Source organism: Meriones unguiculatus, chromosome 15, assembly GCF_030254825.1.
Source record: "Meriones unguiculatus strain TT.TT164.6M chromosome 15, Bangor_MerUng_6.1, whole genome shotgun sequence".
Classification (NCBI taxonomy): domain Eukaryota; kingdom Metazoa; phylum Chordata; class Mammalia; order Rodentia; family Muridae; genus Meriones; species Meriones unguiculatus.
The window spans coordinates 64721639-64748686 of NC_083362.1; the positions used below are offsets into that span (position 1 = coordinate 64721639).

Genomic DNA, 27048 nt, shown 5'->3' on the forward strand with positions numbered 1-27048 from the left:
TGAGAGAACTGTCTCCCGTCTATCAGCAGCTTTCCCAATGCTGGGGCATCCCTCTGGCCCACGCACACTGAAGTCTGATTCTCTGGGATTTCTGACCTAACACTCTATTCCAAGTCATCCATTTGCCCTCTTTTCCCAGACAAACACTCAGCAAGTATTCAAAGCTTGGCAGGACTAGTGACCACAAGCAGACATTGGCTTCAAGTAAGAAACTATAGAAGTTGCCTTTCTATTGCTCTTGTAGTAACTGTGTGTTGCACACAGACGAATGCCATGGATGTGTGCTGTCTGCATAAAAAACCAAGCAGCCCAGTACCTGGAAGGCATCCATGCTGGAGGAGCTCCCCAGTCCTATTTTGCCTTGGAGGATTACTAGTCTATACCCCAGGCATTGTGAGGATCCACCATTTTATCTGTTCTTTTTTCCTAGAAAGGATTCCCAGGCCTTATAGAAACAATCTGAGAGGATATGAGATGGCCCAAAACATTCAAGCACAGAGCCAACAGTTCCAGACCCTGAGATCTCACCTACTTAGAAATCATAAAATGGAGGATGGAGGTACACCCCTCCCAGATGGGTTCACGAGTCCCTTCCTGTTTTCAAGAATTTCTGGGGATAGGGGTGGGGAGATGGGTCAGTGGGTACGAGTCCTTGCTTGGTAAGCATGAGGACCTGAGTGTGAATGCCCAGTTCCTATATATTTTTAAAAAGCCAGGCATGGCTGTGTGTGCCTATGACCCTAGTTCCAGGGAAGAGACAGGTAACCTCAGGAGCTTCTTGATGAGCATTAATGGCAGGTTTCTGGTTGAGTGAGAGACTCTGTCTCAAGGAAATAGGTAGCATGTAATAGAAGACACACGCGTGTCCTGTTCTGGTTTCCACACGCACATGCATGGGGGTATTCACCTAAGCATTAACATATATGCAACATGTACAACACACACACAACACACACATACACACACCACCCTGAAAGTTTACAATTTGACAGTGAAAGAGTACCTCTCCCAGAGCTGGAGAGATGGCTCAGTGGTTAAGAACACTTGTTCTTGCAAAGGTCGTGGGTTCGTTTCCCAGCACCCACACGCTGGCTCACAACTATCTTCACCTCCAATTCCAGATCACCAGAGGCCCTTTTCTGGCCCCTGCAGGTAGCAGGCACATACGCAGTTGCACATACATACACATAGGCAAAACACTCATATATGTGTAAAATAATAACAGAATCTTAACAACAGCAATAACAACAAAAGGAACTCCCTCAAAAGGCATCTTCTCATGACTATGAACCTAGTCCCGGAGAGTCTGACTTCTACATGCCGTCTCTCTTTACCAACAGATAAAAGCATTATGAGGCTGTGTCATATATCCAGAGTTCCACCACTCTGCTCATGGTGGCCCTGAGAAAATTTACTCTACATGGTCTAAGTGTCAATGAGAACAACATTGCATTGACATGAAAAAAAAAAATAAAAAAAAAAACACATCAGAATCTTCCCTTTGGATTCAGCCAATCATAGACCTTCCCTCATAGGTAGTAAGCTGAAAACTCTTACAGGTAGAAATGAGATGCCTCAAATTACAGGCCTGATTCAATCCAAATTGTGTTCAGGGCTGGGAGAGGGGAAAGTCTGCTTTTGATTCTTCTCAGCACTCTGCAGCTGTCCCTAACACCAAGCCTGTTTACACTGCCTAACTGACCACCTTAGATCTCACAGGGAAGGCAGGGGGAAGCAGAAGGGGGTCCAGGAAGCTAACAGTGTCTCTCAGCTTGCAGAACATGCACCTTCCCACCTCATCCTGACAGACTGTATGCTGAGCATCTTGGGATGACCACAAGAACGGTCAAGATAGATGTCTCATTATTCTTACCCTGTTTTTGTTTTAGCCAGTTAAGACTTTAATTTCAAAAGTCTTTTCTTTCCCTCGCCCCTTATTTCTCCTGCTGCTGGAAAGCCTGTTTCTAAGGAGAGGTGGCTTGAAATATTTGCTTCATAACATCTGCTACTATCACTTCTCCCTGTCTCTGGGGGTTGGGATTGGCTTGTCTTTCTTAGATAGTTGGGGCACAGTTCTTTCTGGCTTGGTCCATACTCTCTCTCCCAATTTAGGTAAGCCAGGTCTCAGCAACTAAGTTCCCAAACATCAGATTTAAGAGGGAATAGGCCAAAATGATTTGAGAGAGGTAAGGTATGTGAAAAAATATAAAAAGCCTTTTGTGGGTAGAAGGGAATGGATACATACTCCCTTAAAATGTGCAATGTTAAGAGTCAGCCATTACCAAATGAAGAAAGCCCAAGCCAGCACTTCTCAAAGTTAGAATACAGCCCAAGCCAGCACTTCTCAAAGTTAGAATACAGCACTATATTCTGTGACTTACTAGTTCAAACCCAGCTTGGGGATCCTTGGAAGACAATCTCTCTTTTATAGCTTAACAGTTAGAAAAAGTTACATCTAAATTATGTAAACTGCCCCTAATGTCTCCAGTATAAAACAAGCTTAAGCAAAAAAGCTTAAGCTTCTTTGGGAGAATACTTTAGATAGGAATGAAATTAAGTGAAAAAGAACTTTAAAAGGACCCAATAAGTAGAAAAAAAATTGCTTCAAGTTAGATGTTCATTTGAAGAAACAGTGAAATATTGGAGAAGCTTCTAGAAGGCAGTCACTGCTATTAGAACAAGGCTTAATAGTAGTTTCAAAACTCAAACCCACAGACTGAGACAGAGGGAACTGTCTTGTCTGCCTACCACAGGATCCCCCCCACAAGGTAAATACTCTTCCATCTTTCAAATGTTCGGCTCCTCCACCATTTGCTCTCCACACAGAACCCAAATTCCAGCAAGGCTCTCAAAAATCACAAATGTCATTCCCTTATTTTATAAATAAACTCACATCTGTGCCAAATGGTGCTGTTACATTAGAAACACTCTTCAATGTACAATAAATCACCCTCTGCCAATATAACGGAATAGTATGCAGCTATATAAACAGGGCTAAGAAAGCCCTGCTGAAGAGTAATTGCTGAGACATAATGCAGAGTTTAAAATAAAATTTAAAAAATGAGGTACAGAATAGTTGACACAGAAAATTGCTATTTCTACAAAAGGTGAAAAGAATGAATTCATACACACACGAGAGACACACCATGCGTGCGAGTTAATTGCATGTTTGTTTGCAGTTTCCAGAAAAACGAGGTATTGATTGATAGCCAGTAGACAGAAAAAGAAAACATGCTATCCTGTTTCCAGTCATAGCTTTGGGATTCTGTACCAAACAAGTGTATTATCCACCCAAGAACAAATATGGTGGTTTGAAAACTAAAACTAATGAGGAACCTTCGTCATCTGAGTGTTGGCTTATTGCAAATACGACCCTTGGAGTGAAAGTGTGTCCGTGGAGCTGAGAGTTGGATGACAGAGCCTTGAAGCCCCCTTGCATCTGAAAGCCTTCAGGGGCATAGAGGGCATCCAGAAGGAAGGTGGCATGCTCTCCAATAAGTTTTTATCAGTTTGCTGGGGCCCCGGCCAGCCAAGGAGCAGAGACTGCCTGCTGTGCTCCCTAAGCCGCAACAGCTGCATAAACCAGCCATGCCCCAGCTTGACCTACTCCTGACACAGGTCAGGTGCATGTGGGGATAAGAAAAACAACCTTCCATGCAGCCAGGGCCTGCACTGTCATGGGGCGTCAGCCAGAGACAGGGGCAGGAGGTCTGGGTCCCTAGAGCCTCATGAGCAAGCTACTTTTATTTCACCCACAGTGCATGCCAGTAATGCAGGACACACATACACAGACACACACACACACACAGTTTGGGGATGGGGCAGGCTACATAGAAGAAAATCAAATTAAAAGGTCACAGTAATTTACCCTCCAGTTTAAGACGGCTACTGTAGGAAGTTTCCTCAGCACTTCTGAGCTCCAGTTTTAAGAAGGATCACGGCACAAAGAATTGAGAACACGCACAGTCTCGCATGCGGAGAGAACTCTGAGGACATGAAGAATGGGCAGGCTAAAGATTAAGAGAATAGTATGGGAATAATGAGAAATGATGGGGAAGTTCCACCAAATAAACGAGTTTCCAAGTTCTAGGAGAAGAAAAAGTCACTGAGACCAATTTTCACAAAGCAGTTTGCCTGTCTTCCTTCAACTCAGCAAAACAGACAAACAAGTGACTAAAAGTTTGCAAACAATACATTCATCTAAGAGAGAAAGAGATAGCCTGGCAAGGAAAAGGAACTTAAAAAAATATATATCCTTTGACAATCAGTGAGATTTTTTAGAATTTTATTGTTGTTCAGACCTATGAAATCAATTAAGTTTTTTTTTTTTTTTTTTACTAAATAGCTGCCTGTGCACTTGGGAAAGTGGCGTGTATGGAGTGTGTGTGTATGTGTGTGCTGTGTATGAAGGGTGAGTGTGTGTGTTTGGTTTGCATTGTTGCTGCTAAGCCTTGAATTAAGCTTTTATCTGCCCTTGGGCAGAGCCCATCTGCTAATCTGTAGGCTGGTCACTTTCTCAGCATGTTCAGAGTTTTGTCTCCCTACCCCACCAGGACTTGGAGCCTTCCTAGGATAGATGTTATTTGCACAAAGCCATCTTCTCGTCTTACTCTGACAGAACCCTTGGAAGCTAGCATGACCCACTTCATCTTGTATCAAAAGTAACGTTCACGACGTCATACCTTAATAGTTCTTGGTCTCGGTTTCAGAGAGTAATCAGTAAAGGCCAGCATGGGCCACTTTTACTTTGGGGATTGTGTCCTTTTAGAGCAAATAAACATGTAGAAAAGCACTAAATCAAACAGTACAAAAAAACACCCAGTGCTCCAACAACCTTCAACCAGGAAACTGTCCAGTCCAGGCTTCAGAAAAATGAAAGCTACCACTTTTGTCACAACAAAATAAATTATGCCAGTTAATTTTCTTTAGTTCAAATTAAGCTCAGCTATGATAATTGAGAGAGACAAACACACTTATCCTTTGGGATGAGATTTTTGTAATGATGATGATACATTTGAATATTAAACTTTCGGATATACGTTTGACATGAAGAGGGGGACATTGAATAGCAGAATGTTTCCTGACACTGTCGGTCCCTAATTAAATAAAAACAAACAAACTCATGTTTATTCTAGAACTTTATGCTAAGAAATAAGAGGCATTTATGACTGTTTGTTTTTTAATATGTCTATGTTACTCATTAAAAAAAATCACAAACTAAGAATGCTGACTTTCTTCTAAAACGCAAAGATGTGACCATATCAACATTCACTATAAAAAATAAAAATAAATAGAACCAATTCCATGCTGTAATACTGAAAAGTAATTAACTGTATCTCTCTCTCCCTCTCTCTTTTTCTGTCTCTCCCTCTCTCTTTTTGGCTCTTCTATCCTAATTTACTTGTGATGTCCATCAATGGTATAGGACCAAGCATATTTAAGGCTGCAGTTCTTTCTAGAGCTGTACTTATTAGTTTTATTTTCTAAAGGTCTACATTTAAGATTCCACAATTCTACGCTTTTTGAATTTTTATTATGATCGTATGAATCATTGCATGCCGAAGATAAACTTGTAACTCCCTTCGTCAACCTTTTTGGTCAGTGCTGAAGAGGCTCCCTTCTCATTGCAAAGCATTTCAATAAGCTGTTTCTGAATAGAATCGGTTGGGTTGGATCCAGAACAAGGAGAATTGGCCCCTAGAATTGAGAACTGGTATTAATAGACACAGTAAAACTGAACAGCTAAAAGCCCATAAGAAAGTTTAGTCAGTAAATTACTGAATGGGTCTAAAGACATAGACGTACAGTAGGTTGTTTTTTGTCTGTTGTGAATTCTAGCTTCAGTAGAAAAGATCATTTGTCACCACAGTAGAAGGAGGACATAAAAATTCAGATGACACACATCAAGTTGCTTTGGCCCCAAGGGGACGTGTGTTCTTCTCTTTTGCTTTATTTAAAATTCTGCCATGGAATTTTAAATGCTGTAAACTTCTTGCTATTTGCCACGTAAACTAATTTGTCTTCTCAACACTTTCCCTTTTGGGAGGAAAGTTCATCAAATCAAATTCTAAATTTTACACAGACCCTCCTTGTTGCAATACAACTTCTTCTCTTTTAAAGAGAGAAGTAGCCATCTACACAGAAGAAATGATCCATCCCTTTTCATCAGAAACAAAGGAAAGCAGGAAACCAAAGGTGAGGATTTCTAAAACTTGTATGATTGTTCTCACCTACATTTTCATGTCTACCCTTGACCTGGCCAACTTTCTAAGGGAGTGGTTCTCAACGGGTGGGTCGTGACCCCCTTGGGGTCAAAGGACCGTTTCACAGGGGTCACATGGGACAATCAGAAAACAGATATTTACATCACAATTCATAACAGGAGCAAAATTATAGTTATAAAGCAGCAACCTGAGGAACTGTATTAAAGGGTTGCAACACGAGGAAGGTTGAAGTTGATTATAATGTATCTCAACCAACGAGACACCTGCCAATACCAGAACTGAAACTGGAAATGTTACATCTTTTCTCCTTGTTTTAGCTTTTAATCCCAGAAGACATCACTGGAAGGGAACTTCCTAGAGGGAAAATATTCTATTGACAGCAAAAACTACCCACTGCAAAGTGATAAAAACAAAGGAGAGTGCCTGATCTATTGAGGACTGGTGAGGGGAAATTTTCTCTCTCAGTAAGAGAGCGGTTCAACCTGTGGATCACATATTAGATGTTTACATTATGATAATTCATGAAAGTAGCACAATCATAGTTTTGAAGTAAAAACAAAAGTGATTTTTATGGTTGGAGTCACCACAACATGGGGAACTGTATCAAGTGTGTTAGGAAGGTTGGGATCCGCTGCAGTAGGACCTGGTAGGGTCATCCTGCTCCCATCTTGCATGTGACTCTTAGCAAAGCTTATGGCGTTTTGAATCTTGCTGCAGAATTTTAAATGAGATCAAATGGAAGACCGAGGCAATCTGTGCTTAAATCCGCAAAGCTCCTCTTGATACTGAGATCAGGCCCAACTTGGATCTGGCATCTATCGCCTCCCTGGCAATGTTTGAACACACAGACTAACATTCAATAGGAGAAAGTTGCTTTAACTCTATATGTATATTTAAAAGAAGAAGAAGAAGAAAAAAAAAAGCATGTACAAGTGAAATATGCAACAAAGGATTCAGTAATGCTGTACCTGACCCAAGAAAGGCAAATCATCACACATTTAAGCTGACTCTAACTTGAAGTTCCATCTATTTCAGGCAGTTCTACTATATTATAATGATTGGTTAGTGCTATGTTACGCTAGCGAGTGTTATTTAAACATGGATGAATTATTAATAGATAAATTAATTACAAGTAAACGTGGGGGATTCTGACATAAAATATTTATCATTATAAATATAGCCAGCATTGGCTGCATGTCAAGATGCACCTTGCTTAAGAATGGAAAAGTAAATAATAAAAAAATTAAACCCTAATAAAACCATATTTTAGAATCAAAATGCACACTGCAGGGGAGTTCACAGGGCCCCATACAGTGGCACATGCATGATTTACAGTGAAATATCCAAAGCCTGACTCTGACATAAATTGTAGAACCTCAGAGTAATTTGTTGGAATTTGCAAATTAAGCATAGAAATGGTATATTTAAAAAAAAAAAGCCCTTGAAAGAATTTTTTTGCCATCATAAAAAAAGGAAAAACCAGTGCAAATATATTAAATTCTTAAACAAACAGAAACCTAATAGTTGATCTAAAAATCAACAACTATGTTACGATGGGATTCAGGTGTTTTTCCTAGCAGTCAACATGTGGGAATACACTAGGTTCTATGCTGGTACCTCGAACGCTGGTGCCTGGAGAAGAGCAGTTTGCAGGATAAGTGCACCTTTATGAAGTCCAGGACCAGCCTAGCTCTTAGTGAGCCATTTGTAAATAAACCCCGACGACGCACATTGCACACAGGGACTTTAAATACACGAAAGAACTGTCTAACCATCTGCAAACAAAAAATTATGGAAGTGCTGCACATAGCCTCTATACCTCATGACCTTCTGTGAAATTTATTCTCCATCTAGTTTACATAAAAATCTGGTATCTTTTCTGTACAACACTCCAGCCTGGAAGGCGATTATAGTGACAAATTCATATTTAGAAAATTTGCCATACCACATGGTAGCTCCCATTCCCTTGCCCCAAAGGAGAATCAACTTGATAAAAAAAAAAAAAAAAAAGATCAACAGCCTCAATTCTGAACACAAAATCGCCACAGGATAATTGAAAAAACACCCCATGAGCCTTCTCTATAAGACAACAACATGGAACTGATTTCAGTTCCTGTTTCTTCAAGGAGAGTGTGGTCAGTTCCTCCTTAGAGATTTCAGAGGAAAAGGAGGATTTCCCAGAACAGATAAATTGAAATGATCCTCCTTTGATCTGGGTGCTTAAGAAGCCCCTGACGAAAGAAGGTGGCTACTGAGAGGCTGAGCGCCTGGCTTTTTAATGGATGACAATAGTATCAACAAACGGCTACTTAATCAATATTTGGCCAGGGCTGCAGAAAACTCTTCTTTCAGATTTTAATTCCTAGTTGTAAAACAACCCTAGAGCAGCCAGTGTGATAAGACACGAAGCTTAATTGCCATTTGGTGGCTGGTGAGTTACATGGTACATTCTCTCGCACTTAATAGCTCCATAATCTTCACGTACTGGAGTGAATAAATAGGTTGCCTGTCATGGGGTCCCACCGAACTGAAACTTTCTGCGTCCCGGGCCAGGTTTTTGTTTTGCTGACAGTTTATTAGTGTATAACTTGGACATTTAATTTCACGATTAAGAATAATTTTTGTTTTGTCCCCAGGATACTCATAGATGTTGAAACCACTAGGGTTTAGTGCAACGCTCCTGTTCACTTGATTGATTTCTGTATATTCCACTTGCCTGAGCCCAGGCACACTTTCTGGTTCCGCCTCACCGCCCGGGTGGGTTTTATGACTCAGCCCTGGGGACTCTTAAATGACCCTTCAGTAATTATTACACACTGGAAGCCCCTACCTCCTGTTTCAGCGCTATCAACAATCACATCAAACCCCAAAATAAACATATGATTTCAAGCATTAATTAGAAAATCTGCATGTTTTCAATAAGGCTAAAAAGTAAGCATACAGCACTCACCCAGTCAACCAAGAAGAAAAAGAAATGCTAAAAAGAAATGAATCCCCACCCTTACCTTCCCATTGTTCTGGCTCGGGACAGTTAAGGCAGTATAGTGACCCAATGTAATTCAAGCACTGTCGTCGCCAATACTTTTTTTTTTTTAATTGGGAGACTTGCCTTGAGTATAACTGCTAAAGCTTCATAACTTTAAAATTTAGTTCCAAGTCCAGATCAGATAGTGAGAACAGATTCCTGTTTCTGACAAAGGGACTTGAGAATGGTCAGGAAGTGCCCAGCAATAAAAGATCTGGGTCCACAAACCCGCGGTCCTCTGCCCGTTATTTTAATCTGTGGGAAAGTTCATTCTGTACCTCCATGCCGCCGCATCAACCTGACACCAACAATTCTCTTCCTTACCAACTTGAAAGAAGCAAATGGCTTTTGCTTTTCTCAACACGACGACTCCCTTCCTTCGAACGTGCTTTCCATACGTCTACTGGAAACGAACTATTCTAAGAAATTTACCTTTTTTTTTCCTTTAATAGACAGACATTTTTAAACCTGACATCATGTGTCATTAATTTAATAAAAGAACATTAGCTTGTACACAAAAGGGGCTCCAGAAAAACTTTTGACACTTTCATTTGGGGGGGGGGGAGGCACTGTTTTTTGTTTTTTGTTTTTTGTTTTTTTTTTATGTTTCCTTCACAAATTGAAGAACTGTGAGGGAGTATCGGCTCCCCAGGAATCCTGTGCCCGAATTCTCTGTTTCATCCCTGCAATTGTTGCAAACCTCCCACACTGATCTGCGTGTGGAAAGTCCCGTGAAAGTGTGTTCTCAGCCCCAATCAAAACATCACTTTGGCGATCTGGCCTCTTTCCCCTTGCGCTCCCGCACGCTCCCCTTCAAAGCCACGGCAACAAGTCCTTAATTGTAACGTTGCATCTAAATATTTAAGCGAGAGCCCTGCCGTCGCGTGTCCGTCTACAGTCCCTGTCTGTCCGGCAATTCCATTACGGCACAAAGCAAAAATGTTGCCCAAAGCTCACCAACAGGAAAAGCGTCACCCTGCTGAGAGAAAGGGAGGGGGTCGGGAGGAGGAGGAGAGGCGGAGGGAGGGGGGCAGAGAAGGAGGGGACGGGGAGAAGAAGAGGATGATGAAGGAGCAGTCTCTATCGATTACTCACCGCTTTTGTGTTAAGGGTTTTCTTTAAAATAAGAAGAAGAAGAAGAAAAATGGGGGAGGTTGCAGAAATTTCACTAATGTGAGCCTCGGGCTAGGGAGGAAAGAAAAAGAGAGAGAGAGAGAGAGAGAGGGAGCGAGAGAGAGCAGGGGAGAAGAAGGGGGGAGGCGGGCTGTGTCTAGATGAAAGTGAGAGGGACATAAAGGAGGCAATTGAGTCGGCTGCAGCCCGGCGAGCTAAGCTGCGGGCCGGCCGGAGAGCGGGGAGGGGCGGCGCGGCGCTTTGGCGCAGGGCACAGCAGCGGGGGCTCGGCCTATTGTGGCGGCGCCCGCGGGCCCGCTCGGCCGCGCCGGGGGAGGAACAGAGGCACCCATTGAGCTGCCACAGCCCCGGGTGCCTAAGCTGGGACTTGGCTGGTCCGGCTGGGCCAGCTCTGTCCGCACCGGTTGATAGGGAGCCGGGGTGGAAGGTCCCCCGGCCGCCCAGCCCTCTTCTCACCGGCGTGCGGGAGCGGGAGGGATGGGCTCGGCGGGGGTCCACTAAGCCTCCGGTCTAGGTGGAGCGCCGGGCGGGCGGGAAGCCCCCGCTGCGAGCGCTGCCGCGCAGCTCTTGGGTAGGACAAGGAAAAAGGAAAATTGAGAAAGGCAACGTTTAGGAGAAGGGACAAGATCTTGAAAACAAGAGGGTGGCTCTGACCTCTTTTCTGAGTGCCTTTCTCCCTGCGTCCGAGCATCTGCCAAGCAGACCCCAGGCCAAACTTGTGTCCAGGAAAGCCAGTCTCCGCAGCAGGTACCAGGCCCATCTTGGCAAGAGCACACAGCAGCGGTGGGGACACCGAGAAAGTTCCTCCTCTGGCAGTTTTTCCCTCCCCTTTTCCAAGACTCAGAGAGCCCTTTCTCAACATCCATTCTGTTTTACAAGTGGGACCGCCGGAGACTTTTGCCCAGAGTATTTGAGGTTTCTAGACTTCAAAATGCATCTCACTCTTTCCTTTCTCTGGGCCCCTCTTGCCTTCCAGGGTTTATCCGGAAAGGAAGCTGGAGGCACCGAAGGGACCCAGGCTGCGTCTTCCTTGACAACCCCAAATTAAATTAGACTTCAGCCTCTGAGGGAGGGGCGTGTGCGTGTGTGTGTGTGTGTGTGTGTGTGTGTGTATGTGTGTGTGTTCAAGGACGCAGCCCTCACTAGGGGAAACACTCCAATTTAAAAAAATGGTAGCAATTGCCCTTGAATGGCAGCCGGCCCAGCCAGACGACCCAAAAGACTAGAAACATTTTGTAGGTGAAATGGCCACTTTTTCCACGCTGGAGAGTCCATAAAACTTCCTGGCTCGGCAGCTACTGGGGCTCATTGAATAATTCATCCCTCATTGCAAGCCCATAATGTCTATTCTGGGCCTTTTGTGGGGCTGTTTTCTCTTCTTTTCTCCTTGAATTATAAAAAGGTTGCCTTCCTTTGTCCACATCAAGCTGCTGGGAGCTGGAGCTTTGTCTGGGCCAAGCTAAAGTGTGAGTTTCAATGGACTCTCCAGGCTTTGTCTCCCAAGTTCATCTCCAAGTGTAGATTGTGTAGAGAAGGCCTTCTTTGTAAACGCTGGAAAAGTTGTACAAATGTTTGACCAGCTCATTTGGGACGTTTTGTCTCCTGGGTCTCGGGTTGTTGCTGCCGTGAGTGAGTGGCTGCTCTGCCTGCCTCTTCCAGCAACAAGTAGCGAAGCCGTGGATCCCGGCAAAGCCTCCTCCAGCCTACGCTTTGGGGTCCCATTGGGCCTGGGAGAAGTCTGAGTCCTCAGATCCCTGCCTTTCTTACTCTAGCCCATCTAGACTGGAGCTAGGGCTGGATTAAAAACAAAGGTGAGCAGAAAAGCATTTCTCCAGGCTTATATGGCTCACCAAAGCCCCTGCTGTAAAGACAGAGACGTTAACATCTCCCTGCTCAGCCTCGGTCCGCTTAGGGTGACTTTTCTTGACTAAGTGTGTGCTCTAGAGTATCTGGGATTTCGTTTTTTGGAAGTCAGGCATTTGGGTAGTTACATCCAACTCTAAATGCTGAAGGTACAGCTTTTGTATTGGTTTGTAAAGCAGCTTTCCTGGAAGGCCAGAGCTGTCCCAAAGCTACACAATGGAGGTAAAAGAGCAGATAGAGCAATCTGTGATGCTAAATTCTTTCTCTTCTGTTTCAGAAAGCCCTGGTAGAAAAGGGTTCTTTCTATGAATTTTTACAGTTGACGATGATTCCAAACAGGTAATAGGGAAACAATCTATATATAATTCTCAAACCCCTGGAGGGAGATTTTTTTCTGTTGGTGCTGACAGGCCACAGGACTAACAAGGATTGGGTGGTCTGTACCCCTGGGGGACAGAGGTTGACAGCACTAGGGGCTCAAGGACACAGATCCTGTTAAGGTATTACCCACCACTTGGACACAGACAGGTTAAACTTCATCCCACTTGAAAACAAACGAAAAGTAGCCACATGCACACACGTATTTCTAACGCAGCAGAGGTGGGGCCTCTTGAGGCTCCCACTGTCCCAAAGCATCACGTTCTCGTTAACTCTCTCCCACGCGCAGTTCTTCCCAGAGTGTAAAAGCTACTTCAAGTCCCCAGACTTAATTAGCTACCTCCATCTTCTCTGCCCACGTAAGTTTTCAGAGAAGCTTAGTTTCCATCTTCAAAGCGTCCACCTGCAACGCATTTCAGACTTCTCAACGCTAAGGAACTAGATAACGGCGGCAGAGAATAGAACTCACAATAATTTGGACTTATTACTGTTGGAATGTGGCACTTGCCCAGCATAAGTGAGTCGCTGGATTTGATCGCCAGGAAAAGAAAAGGAAAATTAGAAAAGAGAATTTTTTTTTTTTTTGCTTAATACCAAGTACCTTTCTGGTCTTTCATTTGAATGTCCTTCCCCAGGGCGGTGGCGCTGATCGAGGCCTGAGGCCTGGAGTGAGCCCTGGGATGAGCCACCGGGTGTCAGCGCAACCGCAGACCCGCCAGTCTTAAGAATTAGTGCTCCTCACAGCCCGCGCTCGAGGCCCACTCGGGCCCCTTACCTCTCTCGCTCAAGATGCCGTCGATGCTGTGTTTAGCCTTTTTCTCGCTTTCCTCTGCTTCCTTCCTCTCTAGATCCGTCTCCTCCTCTTCTCCTTTTCCAAATTTACTCCTCAGGATGCGGCTGATGGAACTCACTGGGGATAAGCGGAAAGGGGGAGCGCACACAATTGAGATGCGTAGGCATCCCAACAGAGACCTCAAAGGCCCAGCCAAGGCTGTGTGTGTGTGTGTGTGTGTGTGTGTGTGTGTGTGTCTGCCTGTCCTGCATCTGGGAGCATCCGGGTCCTTCTGCGTTCTCTCCCTCTTAAACCCCTTTTCTCTGTCTCCGTCTTAAACCCCCTCATGCTTTAATGGGGTTTTTATTCCTTAGACTGGAGATGGAACCTAAAGATCTCGCACCTCCAATTCAGAAAAGAGAAATGTGACTTCTGTCGCTCTCCGAGAAGTGGTTGGAACACTCTAAAAAGACTTCTTCCATCGGCTCTCCCTACCCCTCGCCTCCACCCCCAACCTGCAGACAGTGGTCCCCAAAGACCTGGGAAGAAGAACCACAGAGGGCCTGTCGCCTGCAAATCAACTTGTTTTGAGGATACAGTGGATTTAAGTTTCAACTGCAGAATCATTCCCTATTGTAAAAATCAAAAGAAAACGCACTCTCCCCGATTTATTTTTTCCAGATTCCAGTCTGGTAAACAAATCCATGCTCTGAAATATATCGTTCTTACAGAGGAAAAAAAAGGGGGGGGGGAGTTTCCTTTTAATTAAAAACAAACTCTTCCCGCGCGCAGGCCCAGCGCTGGCCCTTCTTCCCCCTGGACCTCTCCCAAGCTGCCAGGATGCTGAACGGACCCTAGAACTCTTGGGGGAAATTGTGTCCGGCCGAATTTTCACCCCTTAAGCGCGGCAGCCCGCTCTCCCCTGGTACCGCTGGGATCTCCCTTCAGTGGAAGTTACCAAAACAGTTGTTTCTCTTCGGAAGGGGGGCATCAATATTAATAATCATTTGGCCTATGTGGCCTGCTCCCCGCCTTTTCTTCCCAGCCTTCTGAGTAGGGATCTGTTTGCGGGGGAAACCTCGGAGGTCTCCCAAGCCGCCACCCTGAGGACCAGCCGCTCACCCAGTGCTCCATAAAACACCAAGAATGTCTGGCTTGTAAATATTTCAGGGCAGGCTCCCAAAGGCCACGGCGGGTAATTGGGAAGATTTTATGGCCCGTACGGCCCCGCGGAAGTACGACACTGACGGTTGCGCCTCCGGGAGAAGTTAATGGGACCCAGTACCTGAGGGCACGGTGTTCCGATCACAGACGGCGTCCTTGAGTAATTTGTCTCGGATTTCCCAGCTGAACATCCCGGGGTTCTCCCTTTTGTACTCCTCGATTTTCTTCTCCACATCAGGCGTTGTCACCTGCTTTAAGATAATAGGCGGGTGGTGCGTTGGTACCCAGTATCCGGGGCCACGTGTGGTGCCCCTACCTCATGGCTTTTCCGCTGCTCTTTCCTGTATTCCCTGGGAAGGTCCCTCTGCTTAAGCCAAAGGACAGTTTAGAAAGGAGCTGACAGGAAATTATCCCTCTTGGGGCAGCCTGGAGACCCTCCACCTGCCCAGGGATGGTCTGGGAGGGACTGGATCAAATGAACAAAAATTAAATCAGCTTGGAGGTGAGGGCCATACTTTCTGATCCCTAGAAACCCTCACCGAATCCACACAAAAACGAAACCAAAAGGAGAGTGCTTGAAAGAGTGGCAGAAACAGCAAATTAGGTGGGTTCCGAAGAAATCAGATCTGACCAAAGGAAGGATTTGGACGAGATTTTAAATATGTATCTAGGTTCTCTGGTTACTGTTGTCGTCGTAGTGTTTTTAATTAGACAAACGTAGATAATTTGAAAGAAAAACTCTTTCACCCACTTAAGTAAAACCACCTCCTAAGATTCTCAGGTTAGAAATAAAATGGGCAGGGAGAGGGACCTGTTTGGGGGTCTTCAGGGTACCATAGCCCATTTGATTTTTGCCCCCCAGGCAAGTAGAAAAGCCTTCTGGTTTCTCTTCATCACCCAAGGCGAAGGCAGACCCTATGAATCTCCACCTCCCACTCCCTAGCCAGCAGGACTTTCCTGTTTTTTAAGAGAAAACTAAAGTAAGTTGAGGATCTCACCAAATTTCTTTTCTTTTCTTTTCAAATGGAGTCAAGAGGCTTATTATAAAGAAAAGTAATAGCCCTGACTCTTGACTTCCTGAAAACAATTTGCACGGGGGTGGGGGGTGGGGATAGATTCAAAGCTGGGAAAGAAACTATTCAAGAAGCAAACCTGGATTTCTTTTCTTTTCTTTCTTGTCTTTCTTTCTTTCTCTCTCTCTCTCTCTCTTTCTTTCTTTCTTTTTTTTAAGCTTCGTTCTACCGGAGGCAATGCAGTGAGTGGGGGTTGGGGACTCGGCAACGGCTGGGCTTGCTTTAGGTGTTTATTAAAATAATCTGAGGGGGTTTCCAAGCCTCCCAGGCGTTAAAAAACTAACATTTATATTCCTTTGCCAAAGAAGAAGAAGAAGAAGAAGAAGAAGAAGAAGAAGAAGAAGAAGAAGAAGAAGAAGAAGAAGAAGCAGCAGCAGCAGCAGCAGCTAGCCTTTTCCCATGGTTCAACCGTAACAACCGAGTTCTGCGCTCACAAACACTCCTTCATAGATTTGAAAAACACCCCCTTTAGGAAGGCTCTTGCTCCCTGCTAGACCGTGCGCACTCCCCACCCGCTGGCCCGCGGTCCCCCAATCCAGGAAGCCGGGCCCCAGGCTCACCTTGGGCTTGCTGCCGCCGATGGCACCGGGACGAATGGAGCCCGTCTCTTGATACCTGCAGAGGATCTTAGAGACGCAGCCGTGGGACACGCGCAGCTGGCGGGAGATGACGCAAGGCCGAATGCCGTGGTGGGCCATCTCCACGATCTTGTGGCGGATGTGGTTGGGCAGGGGCCTGCCGTTGATAAACACCCCTCCAAGCTGGTTGACTCGGCCCTGGCCGAGGGGGGTGGACACTGGCGAGAGAAGGGAAAAAAGAGAGAGCCCAGGCGAAGGTCATTTAGAAAGCAAGCAGAAGAGAAAAGAAAAGCTGTCCTTCTGGCCAGCTCGCTGGTGACAGTCAAACACAATCTCCCAGGCTTTGGACTCCCAGACCCGAACCCTTGCTGTTCTATTTATTTAAATAATTACCCAACTCAGGGCCATATAATCTTTTGGAAATTGAGGAATTGGCGTGAGATAACTGGCTGCAAAGAAACTGTTTGTTTTTTTTTTTTTTTTTTTTTTGAGTGAAGGGGGGTGCTGCAAGTTTGGGGGGGGGGGGGAGAGCTGGGGCTGGTGTCTAAAATGTCTTGCGATAAGTGCCAGAAAACCCTGCCTTTACTGTTTCCGGATCAGAGCGTGGTAGGCAGGGGCCGGGGAGGGTCCGGGAGGGAGGCACAGGTTGACGGACCGCATCACCTGTTACGCTTCAGAAATAGACATGGCAGGCTGGGACCCCAAGGGAGCCGAACCGACCCTTCGTGGGTGCTGCCTGCCGTTCCGCTCTGGCCCGAGATCGAAGGACTCCGCCAGAACCCTGGGCCCCTGCGTTCACTTTTCAGGTTCTTTGGGGGAGGGGTTCGGGTTTGCTGCAACTCCTGCCTCCCCGAATTTTCCCCCAGCGCCTTCAGGCCACCGGTCAAGGTTTACAGAAGCTTGGAGATGCCGCTCGGGTGGCACGGCCTGGCACGGAAAGGATAATCCCGAAAAACTTTCCGTTGGGACGGACCGCCTCAGTTTTCCGCGGCAGGAAAACTCTCGGCGCACTGGCCGGAGGTTTTGTTTTGTTTTGTTTTCAAAAAGGGAAAAGCCGCCGGAAACAACTTCGGAGCCCCTCCGGGGGGACAGAGGGAGGACTTGCTTCCGGCGCCGCGAAGCCGGTCCACCTTCCTCCCAAACAACGGGGCAGAGCGGAGCCCGCGGGAGCAGGCCCTGCCAAACTGCCAGGGTTCGGGGCGAGCGCAGCGCTCGGTCCGCGGTCCGAACGGGAGACGGGGCTCCTCCCCCCGCCCCTACCCAGGCCCCCATCCAGCAGAACCCCCTCCCCACTTTCGCTTCTTGGCCCGGGAAGTCCGGAGGGAACAGGCTCCCGGTACGGCACGGCTCCTCGGCCCGGGAGACCTGGGTCGGGAGGCGGCAGCCCAGTCCCAGGCCCCGGGGATCCCGACGGGCGGAGGCCTGAACGTACCTTCCAGCGGGAAGCCGCTGCGTGGGTAATTCTGCCCCGGGCCTGGCCGCATCATCCTGGGCACGGCGCCGGCCAGCGTGGTCATTCTGAGGGGGGCAGCTTCGCTCGCCAATTATATCCAGGTGAAGACGAGGCAGAGGAGCGAGCGCAGCGCGGAGGGGTGACCCTCGGGAACTCTCCGGCTCGCGGAGAGCTCCTCCCCACCCCCAAAGAAAAAGCAGGAGAGAGAGAGAGAGAGAGAGAGAGAGAGAGAGAGAGAGAGAGAGGCGGGGCGGAGGCAGGGAGGGGGGCTGAGAGCGCCAAGTCCACCGGCTCCGGAGGAGTCCCTAGAGTGCCGGATCCCAAAGCCCAGGGCGGACAAGTTTGGTGCGAGTCTGGCTGGTCGGGGCCCCTCAGCCGGGGCCACTGGCAAGGATGTTCAGGGCGCCACGAAGCTCGGGGGATGGGGGGGTGGGAGGTTGGTGACGAGACGGGAGCGCGTCCCCAAGTCTCCTCCCGTCTTGACACCGAGTGCAGGGATCCGGACTCAGGGAGCATTTATTAGTTCTTTCACCCAAAGCTTGGTCAGGAGCCCTGAGCTGCGATTGGCCGACGAGGAGACCGTCCCGGGTGGCGAAGACACGCGCTGATTGGGCGACAGAGGCTACTTTCTCTTCCCATCCTTGACGGTGCCCAGGCTTCCGCCGACCCCGGAGGGGGACCAGCTCTGTGCCCCTTCCCCCGAGAGAGAGAAGGGTGGACAGATTGAAACTGGGAAAGGCAGCCTGGGTGACGAGAGCCGTGAGGATGGAGGGGGGGGGGGTCGCTGTGTCCCTGTCACTCCACGTGTGGTGTCCCTCTGAGCTCCTCGGTTTTCTGTTCCTGTCTGTCCGCCCCAGTGTCTTTCTGCGTCTCTTCCTTGGAACTTTGTTGCGTCTCTTCTTTTCTCTGCCTGTCTCTGCTTTTTACCTGTGGATTTCTTTTCGGGGTGACTAACACTGGGGTGGAGGTGAAGGGGCACGGGGAGTCCCGGATGTGTTTGGTATTCCTCTTTCTGGTCTCTTTCTGGGCCTGAGCTTGCCGCGTGAGCCTGCCAGAGAGGCTCCTCTCAGGGAGAGTCCAGGATGTGCCCAAAAGGTTCTTTTGTCTTCCTTAGGCTGGGACTGGGGTTAGGTGGAGTAGCCTTAGCCTTAGACCAGACGTGGCTAGGCTCCCCTGGGCTACAAGTTGCAAGCTGGGATGGGGGAAGCCAGCTCCTTTTCTTGGTTTAAAAGCCCTTCTGGGAAGCCCGGACTCTAAATCTCCACATACAGATTTATCCCCAATGCACACGCATCTATATGTTGAGGTTTTGCCCGGGTGCAGCGTTTGTTCTCAGGAATTTATTATGGCATTCAGACTAAACTGCTGGAAAAATAAAAGGAGCAAAGTGTTGGCTAGGAGCTGAAGTGTCCCCAGCAGGATATGACGCCAGGAGTGTTGTAAAGACTGTCTGTCCTTAGAGAAGGTACCATTGTGCGTAGCCTTTTATTTATAACTTGGTAAGTGCCAGCGAACTCGCCTCCTTTACACGCCCCCCCCCCCCCCCAGTGCCAGCCCTGCGTTCTGCACTGCTCTTTATTCCCTCAAGTCTATTCAGGGACTGTCACTCTGGGGCTGAGAGGTATTCAGGGCCTTAATCAATCAAAAGGATGAGAATCAGGCAGGTTTTTTCCCTTTGAAATAAAGGAAACAATGACTTCTGGGCTTCAAGTTCCCCTTTTTCCTTTTATGATATTTGAATTTTTCCTCCACCCCTCTCTCTATGTTCCTCTTCCCCGCCATCTCCTTTGACAGTTTTGACGTGAACTCAGCCCCCCCCAAATCCTACTTGCCCACCCCTAATTAAGGCAAACCCAACACTGGGGGCTGGAGGGGGTGCTCATAGCTGTTCAAAGTCCATGAGCTGGCCCTTTAAGAGTTCACTCCCAGTAGGGAATGCTGGCTAGCTCTCTGCACCCCCACACACACCCTGAAGTAAAAAGACTTGGTTGACCCTGGGAGCAGCCGAGACAGGCCTCTGGGGACTCCAGAAAATGTCTGGACACCCCACCCCCACCCACCCACACTTGAGGAGGAGCCTTTGAGTTACAGTGGAAAGCCCAGAAGCTGTTTGCCGGGAGAGCTGCTTAACCAGGTTTTATATAAAATGATTCAGTTTGTCAAGGGTGTGTGTTTGGGGGAACTTTCTCACTTCCTTTTTTTTTTTTTGGACTTCAAAGTCTGTATAACTTGTTTTCTAAACCACCGCGCATCTGTAGCGTCGGAGGAGGCAGACTTTCTCAAGTTTTTCACCTTCCCCAAGTTGAGCAGAGCTGGATTTAGCACTTTGTCCCGTCAGCTTTAATCGGTGGGAGGACTGGGCGCCCACGGTGTAATTCAAGGGGGTGAATTCGGGCTGCACACCCAGTGAAAGGAGATTCCTCCTGAGAGTTAGAGCTCTCTGAGGCTGAGTCCCCTCTGCTTTTTGAGTTCCAGGCTTCAGAGGCGTGACCCTAGCTCTCCAGGGGTCTGATCTTGCCTGGGAGCCAGCAAGGGCATCTTGTTTATAATGGGTGGCTGCAGATTCCTTTCTGGGTTCAGAAAGCCCCCTGGGACGCTTCCCCTGAGGTCCTGCCTGTTGGACAGCTGTCGGGTGGCAGTTCTGCAGTGTGTTGGGACTCCTTTCCACCTGCTAGGAAAACAGAAGCTCGGAGGTAGAGAGGGGAGGGGGAGGGTGGGGGAGACGGCTGAGTTTTTCTTCTCACCTGCCCAGAACTCTCCTCCACCCACCAGGCCGCAGGGGTTCTGAGGCCACTGAGTGGAGGAAGCTGCTGGGTCGAAGCGCCACATTGGAGGCCAAGGTGGTGCTGTTGGCTGGGGTTCCCCTGACAGGGACACCCACCCTCCCAAACCAGGCAAAACAGACTTCGAAGAAGCCCACCAACTACAGGGTCTGGGGCAATTCCTAATTCCCAGAGGTTTAAAGGTTTGCTTTGGGCTTCCCTTTACTTCCCTTCCACCCCAGAGGTGTCTGGAAGCCGAAACTACCCTCTTCCAACCGCAGACAGCAAGAGTCTCCATCCAGACCACTTGCCCCAGCTGGGAGCCATTGGGCTACCAAGTCCAGGGGCTCAGTCTGACCCCAGCACAGCCACTCATTAGAGAAATGAGTGCCAGCAACAGAGCCCAGGTTTGCTCATCGGCACTGGGGCTCACAGCGGACTTCAAATGCGTCCAGGGAAGTCCCTGCCACGATCTTGTGCCTAATCCTCCTGTCCATCCCCGACACCCGAACGTTTATAAAATGACATCTGAGAGTCTCCGGGATCAAAAATAGAATAAATTAGCTGTGCAACAAGTGAGATGCAGGAGGAGACACTTGCGGTTGACTCTTGCCTACCTCCCCCATCCACCCACCCGCACGCTTCAGAGGTGTTTCAAGTAACAAAGATGGGACTGGCAGTCGAAGCCTAAATGACTGTGCTTAATTCTTGGTTCCCAAGTGGGTGCGAATCTGGAGAAGCCACATCCCAAAGGCTTCTTCCTCTGTGTGCCCTCTTCACTTAGGGATCCGTGCATGAACTCCTCCAGACTTCCCAGGACTGACCTTTCTTCCAGGAGGGTGCAAGCCTTGACCGGGAATTATAACCCGTGTGCAAAATAATATTAAGTTGAGAGAGAGAGATTCGAGAGTAAGATGGTGGCTAAGGCTTCCTGGGTCTGGTGGGAGATTCGCTGAGGAAGGGATGGGCACACGGGGGCAAAGGAGTGGGGGGTTAGAGGTTGGTTGACTGAGCTGCTGGGCGGCAGGATACAGGGGGACATCCGCCGGTGAACCCCCAGTCCTACAAAAAGCCTCCAGACTCCAGGTCCTGGGCTACCTGGCCAGATGCGGTGTTGTCTGCTGGTGACTATGTGGGGTAAAGCCGAGGAGCAGAGCTACCACTACAGCATTAACTAAGGTCGCTTGGGAGGTGGAGGGGGCACCTCCGCAGTCACTGGTCAAAAGCCTTGGCGCCGCTCTTCTCCCCATCAAAAACTCGGGCAGGGTGAGCTCGGCTTTAGAAAAGGGATGAACTGAAATGCGTGGGCCAGCGACGACAGGGGGTTTGTCCCTGCCATGCCCCCGGAGCAGAGGGGGCCCTTGGGGAACTGTGAGCGGGTTCGCAATAAAGAACATATGGTTTGTGGGGAAGGAAAAAGGAAAGGAAAAGAAAAAAAGGAAAGGAAAAGAGGAGAGAAAGAGAGAAAAATATTTAATTGAAAACCAACGGACCAAGGCAGAAACTGCCTCTCTCTAGTCTTACAGAAATGTATTTGCAAAATGTATGTTTATATGAACACGAGTGGCAATCTGCCACAGCCAGAGGAGTCTTGCAAAATAATGGAAATAATGATGGAACTTAATAATAATAATAATAATAATAATAATATGGTAACCTTCCCTGGAAGCGTTGGTAGGAGTACACTGAGGAGGAGAATTTGGTCTCTAAAGGAGCTAATTCGGAACTGCTCCATTCGCAAAAGTTTGGCTCTGGTCTGTGTGTTGTTGGGGTCGGGGAGCAGTAAGAGAAAAGGGCTTTCCTTAGCCTGAGGACCGACTGCCTGGTACCGGCAGCAACCTAGACCCGGACCGTCTTCCTGCGGGCTGAGCCCCGAATTAGGAGTGAGTCGGAGAAGCGGGGTCCACTAACTTTCTAAGGGGGACTGCCGACTGGAACAAAAAGGGAGGCAAACGACCCTTCCAGGAACTCCTGTCCCGGGGCGACTGGACGTAAAGGCCTGGACTGTGGACCCCGCTCCGGAGGCTGCTGCGGAGGCTGTGGTGTTCAGAAGGCGGTGGTGATGTGGCGGGCGAGGCCTGTGGCTTAACAGGAGGGCAGACCTGCCTCCGACTCCCTCCAGCGCCCGCCGGCCGCGGGCCAGGGGGACGACTCCACTTCCCAGCCTCCGGGGCCGTCAACTCACCGGAGATTTCGTGCCGGGTGATTTCAGCAGGAGGGACGAGGGTCGACTGCTCAGCAGAGAGAGAAAACTGAAAAAAGAAAAACCAGAGTTCAAGGCAGCTGGAGGCCGCGCGGGGCTTGTGAGTGTGCCCAGCTCCCGAGGTCCTCGGCCTTTAAAGGCGAGAGCTAAGCCGGAGACCGTGCAGCCAGCTCAGCCGAGGAATCGCAACAGGTGGAGGAGGCGGGGTGCCCGGGGTCCCCCTCCAAGCTGGGTTCCAGCCGGCCAGAGCCCTGCAGGGAGCAGGCCTGGGGCTAAGAGGGGGGCACCCGGAAGCTGCCCGGTACACCTGCCTGAAAGAGACTCACAGCTGGAGACGGCCAGGCTAGGAGGGGAGGGGTTTCAGGGGTTTCAGGACCCCGAGGCTTTTTTTTTTTTCAAGTCGGGAAGGATGATAGAAGAGGATGGGGGAGGGGGAGAAAGAGGCAGAAAGAGATACAGAAGAAGAAGGAATGAAGAGGGGGAGGAAAGGAAAGGCAGAATGAGGCGGAGGAAGCGAAAACCAAACAAGAATCGTCCTGACCGTGACTTAAGTGTGAAGTCCCTTCCTGGACCCTAAATCATTTATCCATCCCTAGCTTTTCCTCCACACCCTCAACCCCTCCCCGTCCTAGGAAAATGGCCACTCCCTTTACAAATATAATTTCTTTTTCTCTAGGCGAGAGCGGGAGCAGAATCATTTTGAACCGCAAGTTCGTTCGGGAGCAGGAGAGTAACTCTGAACAGACTGAAAACTGACCATCTTGGACAATGAACAGAAGCGGCCGCCAGAGAGACGCCAGGATTCCGCGCGTGCAAACTGCGGTGCAGATGCCCCGGGCAAGGCCTTCCCAGAGTCATCTTGCAAGTAGCTGTCCTGGGTCCCCGTGGTGGCAACTCACTAAAGTCACAGTGAAAGGCTCTCCCCTGCTCCTGGTGGGGGCGGGGAGGACGATCCAGGAGGAATACCCCATCTCCCAGCGTAGAGCCAGGAATCAAGACAAGTAGCCCCAAGAGGAATGCGCTTCGGAGAGGCTTTCTTCTCTCTTTTCTTTTCCAAACGAAATCTAATACTATCTGGCTGCAAAAAATATATATATTACCGGCTCTGAGTCTGAAAGATTAACATTCGGATACGTAGGAAACGTAATCTGCATGGCTAATTGATTCTCGGCGTATCCGTTTAAAGGATAAAGATCGATATCTGCATATATGATGGATATTGCATTAATAGGGACATAAATAAAGGCCGAAGAGTCGTTAGCGAAACCTTTGAAGCTGCTTCCTGCCTCTGCCAGTCCTTCTAGGGGGCCACGCTGTTGCCCCCACCTTCTGCTGAGCTCCAGGAACCGGCTTATTCCACTGTGGAGGGAGTGAGGAAGTCGAGAGAGGGTTTGTGTGCAGCCGGGCTCTGAGAAGAGGGGAACACTGTTTCCTCCCTGGCTGGGAGAGACGGACTGTACTGCCGGACCGCGGTGTTTTAGCTGAACTTAACCCTCGGGGGTACCTAGAGACACAGGCTAACACTCAGGGGTCCCGCGTAAACCTTAAGATCGGGGAGCCAGCGCTTGTCCCCCTCGGCCCTGGCTCCCAGGACAGCCACTGAAGACCTGGGTGACCCAGCTCGTGCCCCCTGGGTGCGGTCAGGGCCAGCTCCGAAGGCTCAGTGTCGTCTGCACGGGGCTGGCGAGTGCTCTCCCAGCTAGGCCACGTCTTCCCGAAGACAGGAAGGCCCGCCCCGAGCCAAGAGCCTCGGGGAGAGTGGGCGGTGAGCTTCCCGTCGGCCCAGCGGAGGAATGAAGGTGGGTAACACGTATCCCTCCGAGAACCCTCCACCCACTGATGCCAATTAGTCCTGAGCGCTAGCGGCTGTCTCCACCGCGCAGCTCGCAGTGCCTAGAGAATATCCCCAATGCAAATAAATCACCCTCGCTTTCCCCCGCCCCCACTTCTCCATTAATTAAGAGAGACGTTCCGACAAAACGACTGTAATCTTTATTAATTACTCAGCCCTCAGAGCGCGGCTCGCATCAATCACGCCCAAAGCGAAAGTACCGTGCCAGGCCAGATCCTTTCCCAGAGTGCACTCGGTGGAGGCGAACTGTCACCGCTGCTTTCATCTTTCTGGGCCTTCTCCACTGAGGCAGCTAGGGAAACGCAGCTCTGGAGACCGTCTGGGCCTGGACCTCGACTGTCGGTGGGAGGGGGCCGGGTGTGTGTGTGTGTGTGTGTGGAATCTCCACTCAAGAACATCCCTTATTTGGACATGCATTTGTTTGCAGGCACAACTAGTTCCGGAAAGTTTGTGGCTCAAACCCTCTCTTGGCTCCTGAAACTCCAGGTTGTCTCCCAACTCTCCGTGTGCAAAGAAGAGCCTGAAAAAAGTCAATTCTTCCAAGGCCCACATCCCGGCAGAGCTAGGATCCTGGGAGATTCAGACCATCTCTAGGAAAATGAAGCGAAGGCCCAGTCCCACCTGCCTTTCACGACACCTATGCGATTTAGCGACGACTTCTGGTCCTCTTGGGACATAGCCTGTGCCTGGTGCCTGTGCTGACACAGAGGCACTCCAGTTCTTGGCAGAAAGAAAGGCAGCCTGTGAAAGGGCTGGCTGGAGATGTGGTAGGGGTGCGGGCGGGGTGGGGGCGGGGTGGGGGATCATTTCCGGTTCTGCAGCCCAATAGAACTCTTGGGATGGCAGAGTTTCTAGGTGCTTATGGAAGGATGCCCCGGTAAGGAGTAATCGGTGTGACCACGCCTCCCAGCCTGCCCGGACTTGACTTCTAAGCCTGTCCTTGCCTACCCCCACTTGAACCCTTATCCTTCTAAGGACACCTTGGCAAGTCATGCCTTTCTGGAGTCTTGAGTCTAGCCGGTAGAGTCTGAAATTTCCCCACTTCTGTAAGAATTAAGGGGGGGGTCCCCAGACCAAACACAATAATGACCTCCAAGACCCCAGTAGGTGATGTGAGACCTGCAAATCCCTCTTCTTGTAGCCCAAAGGACACTTTAACTGTTCTCAGTTGACTGTCCTGGCTTTGCAGCCCAGTTGTAAATACTACATGAAGCTCAGCTTTGGATGTCCATTCCTCCGTCACTGTATCCCCAACCTGGGGAAGGATTACTTCCCCAGCCTTACACTACCCCTTCTGTACTTTTGGCCTTGCATTCCTTTGGGAGGTTCCCCTGGTGGTAGAAATGTCCAGCCTCTCTTTGGAGGGGCTGCAGGGAGCTGCCCCGCCCTGGGCCACAGACTTGGGTACCTGTGTCTTGTGAGGAAACATACCCTGTGCCATGCTTTGAGCAGCCACTGGCTGGAAAGGCTAAGCTGGGGCAAGGTGGGAGCGGTAACCAGAGCTGGCATCCCCATCCGGTCATGCCAGGAACCCCTTCCACTATCCTGCCCCTTCATCGGTCAGGTCACACACAGGCTGCTGCTCCTTCTTCTACCCTCTTGGGGGGGGGGGATCCTGTTTGTTCATGGGTCACCTCGTGAAGCACAGGCAATCACAAAATTTAGGTATCTTCATCTCTCATCTTGGCTACCACCAACTGTAAATGGAGTCTTCATTTGCTCCTCACTCCCCTATATCTGTCTCTCTCATTCACTAAACTGCTGAAAATTCTCTGCAGAGAATCAGAGGAGATAGACATCCTAAAAACAAACAAACAAAAAACAGCCCTTGCTCCCTGGCTTGTGGGTTTCTGTCATAAGCAGAGAAGACACATGGAGAGCCACGGAGGAAGAACACAGCAAACAGGACTCTATAGGTTATTAACAAGATGGCTTTGGGATTAGAGCACTTTCTAAAAGCCTTGGGAGTTTGGAATGAAGGAGGAAAAAGTAGAGGTGATGGCACTGGGAGCTTGAAAGGAGGCTCCAAAATTCTCAGGGCTGTAACTGCCCACCTAAAGAGGACCACTCCCTGTCTCAAACAATCGGTCAAGTAAAATGTCACAATATCTTGGGCCTATATCAGAAGAGCAAAAACTAAAGCACTCCCATGTGGACAGGGAATCACTGTGACAGACATCACCATCAGCAGAGCTGGAGATGTTCTCAGAGGGACCAGCAGTCCTGTCGCAATAGGCACAGGAATGCCATCTTAGAAAGGGTCATCTTTGAGATACCCCACAAGATCACATTAGGGGGTAGAGTCTAAAGATCCAAATCTCAGAAGGGCAAAGCCAACTCTGTAGTTTCATTAAGGGACCCAAGAAAACAGGAACCAAATCTATGGGCTCCCAGGAGCAGAATGTCAGATCGGGCTGAGGGGCAGAAATTAAGATTTTTTTTTTTAGCTCAATGTATAATAATAACAATAACAACAACAATCAACTGAAAAGGTTATCTCCAACTGAAAGAGGAGAGCCCAACGGGTTCGCACTCAGCAGAGCGGAATGACTGACTACTCATGGCTG

The 27048-nt window shown here is 48.8% G+C and overlaps 1 protein-coding gene across 3 annotated transcripts in view; it reads right to left on the reverse strand.

Moving 5' to 3' along the window:
* Window positions 1-18141, reverse strand: part of Pax3 (paired box 3) — a 95389-nt gene extending 77248 nt beyond the window's left edge. For 2 of the 3 annotated variants that reach the window (XM_021638599.2, XM_060368681.1), the window contains exons 1-4: window positions 17644-18141; window positions 16194-16429; window positions 14682-14811; window positions 13400-13534 (exon numbers count right to left, since the gene is read on the reverse strand). In XM_021638599.2, coding sequence (XP_021494274.1) covers window positions 13400-13534; window positions 14682-14811; window positions 16194-16429; window positions 17644-17728 — 586 coding nt within the window. In that variant the 5' untranslated portion in view covers window positions 17729-18141. The remainder of the gene's footprint in view (window positions 1-13399; window positions 13535-14681; window positions 14812-16193; window positions 16430-17643) is intronic. The other variant, XM_021638600.2, reaches the window with a different exon arrangement.
* Window positions 18142-27048: the final 8907 nt, after the last annotated feature.